Raw genomic sequence first — 11,758 nt, 5'->3', positions numbered from 1 at the left:
CTGAGTTTTACGCTGCTTGTTGGCAGGTGTTAGGCTTTTTTTCAGCTGGCTCTCCCCATTGATGTCTATGGGGAAATCGTGCATGAGCACGTATAACCAGCTAACTGCTCACTTAAGCAGCGCTGGTATTGGAGTGCGGTATGGAGCTCAATTTTGCTCTACGCTCACTTCTTGCCTACATGAAAAAAAACATATTTATGCAATATTCATATTAATAAAGTTTTACAGTGGGTAGTTAATGTAAATATTTCATATTTCACATTACAATGTTCTGCACATAGTAGGATATATTCTATGTATTTTTAAATAGATATTCCTATATAAATATCTGTATATATCTATACCTATATATATATATATATATATATATATATATATATACACTGTGTGCAGAATTATTAGGCAAATGAGTATTTTGACCACATCATCCTCTTTATGCATGTTGTCTTACTCCAAGCTGTATAGGCTCGAAAGCCTACTACCAATTAAGCATATTAGGTGATGTGCATCTCTGTAATGAGAAGGGGTGTGGTCTAATGACATCAACACCCTATATCAGGTGTGCATAATTATTAGGCAACTTCCTTTCCTTTGGCAAAATGGGTCAAAAGAAGGACTTGACAGGCTCAGAAAAGTAAAAAATAGTGAGATATCTTGCAGAGGGATGCAGCACTCTTAAAATTGCAAAGCTTCTGAAGCGTGATCATCGAACAATCAAGCGTTTCATTCAAAATAGTCAACAGGGTCGCAAGAAGCGTGTGGAAAAACCAAGGCGCAAAATAACTGCCCATGAACTGAGAAAAGTCAAGCGTGCAGCTGCCAAGATGCCACTTGCCACCAGTTTGGCCATATTTCAGAGCTGCAACATCACTGGAGTGCCCAAAAGCACAAGGTGTGCAATACTCAGAGACATGGCCAAGGTAAGAAAGGCTGAAAGACGACCACCACTGAACAAGACACACAAGCTGAAACGTCAAGACTGGGCCAAGAAATATCTCAAGACTGATTTTTCTAAGGTTTTATGGACTGATGAAATGAGAGTGAGTCTTGATGGGCCAGATGGATGGGCCCGTGACTGGATTGGTAAAGGGCAGAGAGCTCCAGTCCGACTCAGACGCCAGCAAGGTGGAGGTGGAGTACTGGTTTGGGCTGGTATCATCAAAGATGAGCTTGTGGGGCCTTTTTGGGTTGAGGATGGAGTCAAGCTCAACTCCCAGTCCTACTGCCAGTTTCTGGAAGACACCTTCTTCAAGCAGTGGTACAGGAAGAAGTCTGCATCCTTCAAGAAAAACATGATTTTCATGCAGGACAATGCTCCATCACACGCGTCCAAGTACTCCACAGCGTGGCTGGCAAGAAAGGGTATAAAAGAAGAAAATCTAATGACATGGCCTCCTTGTTCACCTGATCTGAACCCCATTGAGAACCTGTGGTCCATCATCAAATGTGAGATTTACAAGGAGGGAAAACAGTACACCTCTCTGAACAGTGTCTGGGAGGCTGTGGTTGCTGCTGCACGCAATGTTGATGGTGAACAGATCAAAACACTGACAGAATCCATGGATGGCAGGCTTTTGAGTGTCCTTGCAAAGAAAGGTGGTTATATTGGTCACTGATTTGTTTTTGTTTTGTTTTTGAATGTCAGAAATGTATATTTGTGAATGTTGAGATGTTATATTGGTTTCACTGGTAAAAATAAATAATTGAAATGGGTATATATTTGTTTTTTGTTAAGTTGCCTAATAATTATGCACAGTAATAGTCACCTGCACACACAGATATCCCCCTAAAATAGCTATAACTAAAAACAAACTAAAAACTACTTCCAAAACTATTCAGCTTTGATATTAATGAGTTTTTTGGGTTCATTGAGAACATGGTTGTTGTTCAATAATAAAATTAATCCTCAAAAATACAACTTGCCTAATAATTCTGCACTCCCTGTATATATATATATATACAGCAGATAGAACATATTATGCTATGTGAAGAACATAAGAATGTGAAATATTAGTATTTCATGTAAGGTTAGAGCACTTGAGAAAATGTGATCCGGTTTGTGCAACTTGTGTGTTATGTTTTTTCCCCACTTCTCTCTCTCCATTAAACCCTATTGGGGAATACGTTAACACAGTCTCTATATTCAAAGTTTGGCCTTTTGTGCGCTTCGGATTAGCGCTCATGTGAAACTTTTTACTTTCAACTACATTTTACTTTCAACTACATTGCTACCCAATGTGCGCAAAAAAGCTTAATTCTAGCAAATTGAATGCATCAGCGGGAGCGATAAATAGCACTCCACTTGTAATCTAGCTCTAAATGTGTAAAAGTTATTTCCCCTCCTATTATAAGGAGATGAAAATAGCAAAAAGGCAACATCACCACCTTTTCTCTTTTGTAATAAAAATATATATTCTTATTTAAGGGATATATTCCCATCAGAAATGCAACATTTTGGACCAAACTATTCCATAATTATATGGTCTGAAGCATTTGTGATGTGATTATTTCCCTGCAATTATTCAAAAAGTGGTGCTATCTCTTAAGGGATTAAATGCTTACCGGATCCTTCTTCACAGAGGAGAGGATTTAACATAACTTAATTAAATAACTATGTACATGAGAATGTAGTGCGAAATAACCACAGACAAACTTTTTATGGGAAAAATTTTGTGACCGTCACAGGCCATAAAATTTTATTAACCTAACAAACTAGATAGAACTGATAGAACTGAAAATATATATGGCGGCATAGAGATCAGCTACCCAGAACAGCAGGAGATCACCGGCCCAACGGGAACAGCAGCAGAGGAGTCTCTGCCCTAAGGAGATGACGCTGAGGGGTTGCAGAGATCACGTGACCATCCCTCAAAAGGGAGGAAGGAGGGTTACCGTCACGTGCACGTGAGGGCCTACCCTCCTCCCCGGAAGTCTGGCCATCACTCACCCCTAGCGACCTTCTCCTGCGCAACCGGACCGAGGATCTCCCGCCGCCAGGGTGAAAGAAGATCTTCCACCTAGATAAGGATTCCCTGTTACCAAGCCGTGTAAACCGCATAACAGGGAGAGGAGATCCATATCCTACAGTAATGGCTTATTGGGCCTAGGGTGAGTAGCCATAGCCCTGCCATTAAGGTGCCGTCGAAAATACAACATCATTAAAACATTACAAAAGGGGAAGGGAGGGAGGGAAAAAACTGCTTCAGCCAGGATCCGGAGAAGAAGAGGAAGTTGCAAGGGAGAACTTGGCTTATCTACTGGTAAGGAGGGGCCTACCCTAAATTGCAACAATGTTGCACCCAGCACCTTCCCTCTCTCTTCTAACCCACTCTCCTACAGCCTTAACCCTTAGACTGCTCCAGGCTTATACTAAGCCCTACACTGCATTAAGGGATTAAATGCTTACCGGATCCTTCTTCACAGAGGAGAGGATTTAACATAACTTAATTAAATAACTATGTACATGAGAATGTAGTGCGAAATAACCACAGACAAACTTTTTATGGGAAAAATTTTGTGACCGTCACAGGCCATAAAATTTTATTAACCTAACAAACTAGATAGAACTGATAGAACTGAAAATATATATGGCGGCATAGAGATCAGCTACCCAGAACAGCAGGAGATCACCGGCCCAACGGGAACAGCAGCAGAGGAGTCTCTGCCCTAAGGAGATGACGCTGAGGGGTTGCAGAGATCACGTGACCATCCCTCAAAAGGGAGGAAGGAGGGTTACCGTCACGTGCACGTGAGGGCCTACCCTCCTCCCCGGAAGTCTGGCCATCACTCACCCCTAGCGACCTTCTCCTGCGCAACCGGACCGAGGATCTCCCGCCACAAGGAAGCATTTTAATGGTACCCTTGCCGCCAACGCACAACCCGATTTACAGGAGGGGTAACAGAGCTCTCTGAATGTCCCCTATGAATAAATCCAGCCCCACATCAGAAAGGTGAACTTTATCCCTTCTATATAGCTCGGTTCTATCAGCCGAAATGGCTTCGTGCCGTACCACGAAGCCACCTGACCCAGTGACGGTTTTCGCTACAGACGCATTGATCTTCTTCCTAACCCGGTATGCCGCCGTATGGGCCGACATATGCCTCCAGTGGAGACGGGGTATTATATGGGACCACCCTATCATGACCCCCGGGATGCGTACTCTTAGCCACCCAATGTCTGCCTGCATAACCTTAATCAACTGTAAAACTGGTATGGCCCCCACATCGTTACCCCCTAGGTGAAGAATAATAATGTGAGGCTTCCCCCAGCGTACCAGGGCCTCAGATATGGTTCCTGCTAATTGGGGCCAGCACATCCCCCTATCACCCAACCACCTAACGGATGCCTTGTTGGAAGGGAGACCTAGGGATTGGCCAAATGGGAGGGACGCACAGCGTAGGGAGGCCCAGTGGACAAAGGAGTGGCCCACAATCCAGATTCGCTTCACCCCGGGGGTAGTGCCTGTGGAGACAAACATTTTAGTATCCTGAATTAACATCTAAACATTAAACAATTGGACGGACATAGGTTCTGAAACAATTGGACCGCCAACGCCCAATACGTTTTATGTCCTCGCACGAGGAGCCCGCTTGCGCAGCGTTAGTCGCGGCCCCTATGCGAAAAGAGTGCGGGGCCAGTCTGCTAGCGTCCAGCCCCGCCTGGACTGCCGCCAATTTTAGGACCCTACCGAACTGAAATTTGGAAAGGGATCTGCCGTCCGCATGGACCAGGAATTGCCCCGGGCCAGGCGGCCTTTGAGCCAGGTAAAGATTAACGCAGTTAACCGGGCAGCATGCGCTGTTCACCTGAGGGTGAACGGGGATCCAGGTTCCCTTACCTTCCTGATCTGTCTTTGATCGCGGCAGAAAAAGAAGTAAGGAATCAGGGGCAGCTCTAACATGTTGCAATTGTATACCTGCCCCAGACGCCTGCTTGGAGGGTGCTACTACCTCACTAACTCTAAGAGCGGCGGCAAAGGCCAGATTAAACGCAGTTTTGAAGAGTAGGGCTTCAAAATCTGATCTACAGACCACGTCGAGCGCCAAGAGCAAACGCTCCAGGCGGTCGCGGGTGATGGGTTCGCGCGTGTCTATTTTCCGCTGCTGCGATCTGCCCCAACCCTTGATCACCTGCCTAATAAAAAAGGAATTGGTTGGGTCAGGAATGGCTAATGCCCTATAGAAAAATGAGAGGGCGGCCAATTTGGATTGTATTGCCCCCTGACGGGCCCCAGAGGCATGCAAACTCACCAGCCAATCATGTAAGTTGTCCCTAGACCCCTGAGCAGCGTCGGCTCCCCTGGACGCACAGAAATTGTCCCATTCAGACCACATGCGGGCATAGGCGTGCCAAGTGGATGGTGCTAAGGAGGAGCGGACCAACGGCAGTAAGGCTATCCAGGAAGGACGAGCTGCCAAAGGAAATCAGGACAGCGTAAGCCCACGGCTGCAGCTGTGGGGGCTAACTTGCGAAATGTCGCCCATTCGAATCGTGACAGGGCGTCAGCTACAACATTGTCGACGCCCGGGACATGACGGGCCTGGAACTGGATGTTAAGGTCCAGACAGCGCAACACCAGGTGGCGCAGCAAGGTAATGACCTTTGCTGAGGTGGCTGACAAGTTATTGATCGCAAAGACCACACTGATGTTGTCTGTCCAGAACACAACAGTCCCGTTCGACAACTTCCCACCCCACAGCTCGACCGCCAAGACCACGGGGAATAGCTCCAGGAGAGTCAGGTTTCGAGTAAGGCCCGCCGGGGCCCAGGACTCCGGCCAGGGCTCCGCGCTCCACTCTCCCTGGAAATAGGCCCCGTAACCGTGCGATCCAGCTGCGTCAGTGAAAAGGTGCAGTAACTGGCTAGACATGGGAGGGGTACGCCAGACCCGAATCCCGTTAAATCGCGTGAGAAACTGTTCCCAGACTACCAGGTCAGCCAGCAATTCACTCCCTAGGGTTATCTTTGATTTCGGGTTTGACCTACCACTAAGCTGTCTTTCCAGTCTACGGTTAAAAACCCGACCCATGGGGATAACTCTGCAAGCGAAATTAAGCAAACCTAACAGGGATTGTAACTGTTTCAGGGAAATAACTGCATTAGAGACTGCCGCTCTGACCGCCTCAAGCATGCCCTGAACTTTATCAGGTGGCAACCTACAGAGCCGAGCCTGGGTGTCGATTTCGATTCCCAGGAAGACTAAACAGGACGCGGGGCCTTGCGTTTTGTCCTCTGCTAGGGGCACCCCGAAATGTCTCATGACGCTGCGCATGATGTTCATTGTGGATAAACAATCATCGGAGCCTGCCCTCCCTACAATGAGAAAATCGTCCAGGTAGTGTGCTATGGGATCGCTGCCCACTTCTGAAGCTACGACCCAATGAAGGAAACTACTGAACGCTTCAAACAAGGCGCATGACAAAGAGCAGCCCATGGGCAGGCAGCGATCCACGTAGTACACACCTGCAAACTTACAACCCATTAGATGGAAAACTGAGGGGTGGAGTGGAAGAAGCCTAAATGCCGACTCAATGTCTAGTTTCGCCAATAGAGCACCATGACCCGCCCTCCTGACCAGGTCTAGTGCGCTATCAAAGGATTGATAGCGCACCGAGCTGAGTTGGGGGTCAATGGCATCATTGACTGAGCTACCTTTTGGGTACGACAGGTGCTGAATGAGGCGAAACTTCCCTGGCTCTTTCTTGGGAACCACCCCCAACGGGGAAATGACCAAATCAGGTAAAGGTGGGGCAGCAAAGGGGCCCGCCATTCGCCCTAAAGTCACTTCTTTATTAATTTTATCCCTCACTACTTGGGGGTGTTGGTATGCTGAAATAAGGTTCCTATTAAATCTCTTACCCTTGATTTGCCTAAATGTGGGGATATGAAAACCAAATGAAAAACCCTCCCATAACATACGTGCCGCCGCCTGGTCTGGGTAAGCCCACAACCATGGTGCCATGGCATGTACATTAATTGGCGTTTCCGCCTTTCTGGCCCAAGTTTGCTGAAGGGGGCTTATTGGCCTGGTCCCTTCGCTTGATGCAGTCACTGCCAGGGTGTGGACCAGAGCAGTACCTGCAGACATGTCTGAAGGTGCATGCGCTACCCTTGTCGCATTTTTTGTCCTGGAAGGGCCAGCAGGTTCCCCCCCGTTTCCTGCTTCTGGTATTGCGAAAGGACTGCTGCGCTGATTGCTGAGTTGAAGTTGCAGCAGCGGGTGCACCCCCTTTTGGGTCCATTCGCTGCCACAACTGGTTATCAGTAGAGTCAAATGTCAGGGAAGGATTTCCTGCCATTTTCCTCCTGAACTCAGCATCATATTCCCTCCACACACCTTCACTGTGATTACGCTGAATCCAGTGAATAGTGTCCGTGTATTTTAGGATAGGCAAACTCTGGGAGGGGTACTTTTCGATATAACAGGAGGAAAAAACCCTGAAGCACTGGAGCCACTCATCAAAAGTGTCTGGGCGTTTAAATTTTTTAGGCCCTGTTCCCTCAGCGCTCTTCTCTCTCTGCCTATACGCCTCCACCGAAAGGTCAAATATATTAACATATTTTCCACGGTGGATTCTACTGACCACCTTTTTGCGCAGGTGTCTATGCAATGAGTATATTTTTCCTGGGCTTGCGTCCCCGTAAAGGGCTGCTCGCCTTTCGGAGATGGCCCTGGTAGGGAGAGGTTCAGCTGGCACCTCTGTAGATGGGTTTTGCGGGGCGGGGTTACTGGCGCTATCCTGCTTAGTATCTGGCTTGACCCCCCTCTTTAAAATTTTCTTAATCATTCTAAACATTTTCTTCTGACCTGCCCCTTGTAAACCCAAGGAAGAGTCAGTCTCAGACCCTGAGTCAGAAGAGGATGAGTCAGAGGAAGAAAGGTCATTGTGTGTAAATAAAGCATTCTCACCGTGACTAATGGCAGGAGGCCCCTGACCCATGCTGGAAACGGGCTGGCCTGCTGGCTGGTTTTGGAGGGCGAGTCCTGAAGACCCTTGCTGTGCAGTGGAAGTGGTGGCTGCTGCTCCTGCTGTAATGCTGCCTGGTACTCCTGCATCCGCCCCACTCATGACTGTGGCAGTGTTGGTCCGTGTTTTTGCTGCACTTTGTGATCCAATTGCCCCCTGCAAAAGAGAAAGAATTTGGCGAGCACTTTGCCCAATGGATGTGTCTGGATTATCAGTAGCAAGGGGTGGATGAGCTATATGAAGTGGTGTATGAAATCCCTGACTCGCTGACTGTCCATTCGCAGATGTCTGAGCATTCACACCCTGCTGGTCTACAATAGGGTTATGGCATGCCTGGCTTATTGATTGTGCATGGTTTAATGAGTGTGCATGAGCGCCCTGCGTGGCTGCCATGGGGGAGTGGATACCCTGATCCAGGGGTTGTACTCCTTGTATGCCTAAAGTAATGGGATGTTGTAGCTGGCTTAAAGATTGCACATTCGCATTATGTATGCCAACCAGGGGTGTATTATATCCCTGAGGAGCTGCTTGTACGTTCACACCATTCAAAGCCGCATTCACACCAATGGGGGATGGTAAATGATGAGATGGTAAATGATGCTCAATGTTTTGATTAACATGCATACTTTGAACATTGCCTTGATTCACATGCAGGCTATTATTAGACACAATATCATGCGGCTGAGCGGCCGCTTGCACTAAACCACTATCAGCCCTGTGTGGGTTAATAATATCGGGAGCGGCCTGCTGAACGGCATTTGCGTTATCTCCCATTTGTATAAACTGTAATGGCCTCATTGCCCTGGAAGGGTTAACTCTGCGTGTCCCCCTACCCCTATCACTGGCTATCTGCCTGGTACTACCTCTTATGATGGAGCGACCCCTTTGATGCCCCTGAGGATTAACATTCAAATGTGCCGTTCGCTTGCGCAGTTTGCTTGCGCTGCTAATGCCCCTCCGACCCCCCACTGATAACCCGCCAACGGCCAAGGACGGCTCTCGGTGCTCACCTGCAAGTGGCGTTGCCCCGGGAGCCGATGTCCTTGTGACCGCGCGGGAATCTGCCAAGCCGGAAGTGCCGATGTCCGCTTCCGGTGACGTCACTAACATGGCGTTGACACCGGAAGTCGGACCCGGACCACGCGGCTGGCGAAGGAGATCGCTAGGCCCCGGGGGGAGCAGCATAGGCCCTGAGATGGCATGGGCCTCGGGTATGGTGCGACCAGGGGCAAGTCCGGGTGTTGAGGGCTGAGGGGCCATGTTCCGGCCGGGCTGGGGACCGCGTGTTGCCACGTGTGGTGCCTCAATGAGAGGTGTGAAAGGGCGATGCCTGCTGGGGGTAGTTAAAGCAGGATCCGGATCCTGACTAGAAGGATCAGGAGGGAAAACAGCTGGTGTGACACTGGGCCCTGGGGAGGCTGCAGCCATAGCGGATATTATGTTTTTCAATAGGTCAGAAACTGCTGACATAGCAGCAGGGGGTACAGCACTTAAAAATGAGGCCTGTACACTATCAAGAGGTAAATTAGCCTGCTGGGTCTGCAATGCTTGAGGTCTGGGGGATTCCTGAGCTAACTCAATATCAATAGGTCCCTGCTCTTCCACATTATGAACCTGGGCTGACACAACAGTAGTATATTGAGTTGGGGGAATGATATCTAAATCATCCTCAGAAATAGATTGAAAACTTATCTTTATTTTTTCTTTTGCAGGTGCAGGAGGTTCCTGTTCCGACTGGTAACGTCTGGGAGGCAGAGTAGAACGCCTGGAACGATGCATAGCTGCACTGGTGATGACAGAACTGCTAAGAAAAAACTGCTTCAGCCAGGATCCGGAGAAGAAGAGGAAGTTGCAAGGGAGAACTTGGCTTATCTACTGGTAAGGAGGGGCCTACCCTAAATTGCAACAATGTTGCACCCAGCACCTTCCCTCTCTCTTCTAACCCACTCTCCTACAGCCTTAACCCTTAGACTGCTCCAGGCTTATACTAAGCCCTACACTGCATTTTTTGCTATTTTTATGTAAATGGAGGTAGGTGCAGAGACCTGGAAAATTTGTTCACTAAAAATAAGAGGATCTCAAATTGGTGCTGAGCTTAACTTAATTTAATTGTTTACAATAATGTGTGGAAATGCCATACTGTGTCACATGGCTTAAATGTCTGACCTGACTGTTCTGCTTATGCTTTTCTTTGTACATTCTATATTCCTAGCCTGGTCTACCTCTCTCTGTACAACACTAGATTATGTTGCTATGAGCAAGCATCTGTAATACCCTCTAATTTCTACATCACATTGCTATCCCCGGCCTGTCTCTTTATGCACTTATTCCTGTCCCCAGATCTGCTTATTCAAAACATGCTCCTTTTTATACAGATTCCCGGCTTATTGCAGCCTGCACACCCCTTAACATTCCCCCTGTCTCCCTCTTCCCTGAGGGATGAACAGCTTGGCAGCCTGCCTGTGCCCTGTGACCTACGGGTGTTAGAGAAATCTCTGTTCGGTGCAGGGATTAGGTGAGATGGCTCCCAGGGCTGGCGACGCGATCAGGATGCTGTGCAGAGAGATGACACTGATTCAATTTGATAGGGTCAGACTGGTCACAGTGTGCAGGGGACAAACAGAGAAGAAGAGAAGGAGGTAGAAAGCAGAAGGAGAATGAAAGTAGTGACGCAAAAGGAGATTAGAAGACAAAAAGAAGAAAAAGCAGATAAGTGGTCCAACCACTAAATATCCATATTGACAACTAAACCAGCCTCAACAATGTTTTCACAAATGCATTTGTTTCATGTCTGGGCAACACAAGACTCCTCTAGTTAAAATAACCTGCATTCATTCTTCATTAATGCTTCTACAGTTAAAGACCTGGAACTCCCTTATGGCTAGATGGGATGTTCAGTTCCCTGCTAACTTTCCTGTGACTTGAAACAAATACACAAAAATTTGGATTTTTATTTTAGTTGAAAGTTGTGCTTCTCCTATTTAATTGTACAATCATGTAACATGACACTCAGCTGGCTTTCCATAAACACCATATTCTTAGGCAACAGTATAATTAAGCTAATTTAAAATGATAAATATGATGTTAATTAATAGACTACTGTGACCTTCACCCCTTTCCCACATACAGTATGTCTTTCAGACCTTTTCTTCATACAGCAATCCATACTGTGCCACACCTCTCATAGTGTTCATTATAGCTTTATGCATTCTGTTATTGACTGCTTAACCTTCCAAAATTATTCTCACACATAAATGAGCATTCAAACATGGCAGAACTGGTATTTATCAGTGGAGGAACCAAGCAGAAAAAAGTTATAATGCAGACCAACCACCATGACCAAGTCCAACAGTAGTGACCATGAAAACATAACCGAAATGCAACAGATTTTTGTTTTTAGTATATCTGCAGATTCCAAATGGTTCCGTCTCTGGTACAAAAGACAATCATCTCAAACTGCAGTCAATTATATTGCTTATGCATAACTAGGAGTCAAATTGATCATAAGACTGCATAACCCCTGTCAGATAAGGAAACACTTGATCCTGTGGGTATGAAGTTTAAAGGGACACGAAAATAAAAAAACAATTTTTAGGATTTAAAGCATAAGATTATAAGACACTTTTAAATTCACTTCTATTTTCAAATGTACTATGTTCTAATGTTGAAAAGCATACCTAGGTATGGTTAAGAGCAGCAATGCACTACTGTGAGCTACCTGATGATTCGTAGATACACATCTAGGTCCCAATGGTGCATTGCAGTTGATCACCTTTACCCTCAGCTTCTT

At 46.8% G+C, this 11,758-nt stretch overlaps 1 protein-coding gene across 3 annotated transcripts; it reads right to left on the bottom strand.

Annotated features, from left to right (window-relative positions):
- Positions 1-2,653: 2,653 nt before the first annotated feature.
- On the bottom strand, positions 2,654-9,932 carry LOC128645791 (uncharacterized). 3 transcript variants are annotated; one of them, XM_053699038.1, is made up of 3 exons: positions 7,911-9,932; positions 5,251-5,411; positions 4,313-4,462 (listed from the first exon to the last, which is right to left on the bottom strand). In XM_053699038.1, exons 1-3 carry the CDS (start codon positions 9,745-9,747, stop codon positions 4,445-4,447), a joined length of 2,016 nt encoding a protein of 671 aa, XP_053555013.1. In that variant the 5' UTR covers positions 9,748-9,932; the 3' UTR covers positions 4,313-4,444. The 3 variants fall into 3 exon arrangements, with proteins under 3 accessions (XP_053555012.1, XP_053555013.1, XP_053555011.1); XM_053699037.1 differs by lacking the exon at positions 5,251-5,411 and having other exon boundaries at positions 2,654-4,462; positions 7,911-9,927; XM_053699036.1 differs by having other exon boundaries at positions 4,333-5,411.
- Positions 9,933-11,758: the final 1,826 nt, after the last annotated feature.

Source organism: Bombina bombina, chromosome 1, assembly GCF_027579735.1.
Source record: "Bombina bombina isolate aBomBom1 chromosome 1, aBomBom1.pri, whole genome shotgun sequence".
NCBI classification, from domain to species: Eukaryota; Metazoa; Chordata; class Amphibia; order Anura; family Bombinatoridae; genus Bombina; species Bombina bombina.
The sequence above is the reverse complement of the archived record's forward strand: the minus strand, read 5'-3'. Positions and strand labels throughout refer to the sequence as shown.

Bases quoted from the DNA above. Each gene is read 5' to 3' on its own strand.
- LOC128645791 (XM_053699036.1), bottom strand. From the start codon at position 9,747: ATGCATCGTTCCAGGCGTTCTACTCTGCCTCCCAGACGTTACCAGTCG. The intron at 5,412-7,910 runs GTGAGAATGCTT...TTCCTTTGGCAG, and splicing joins GCCTCCTGCCATTAGTCACG to CTCGTCCTTCCTGGATAGCC.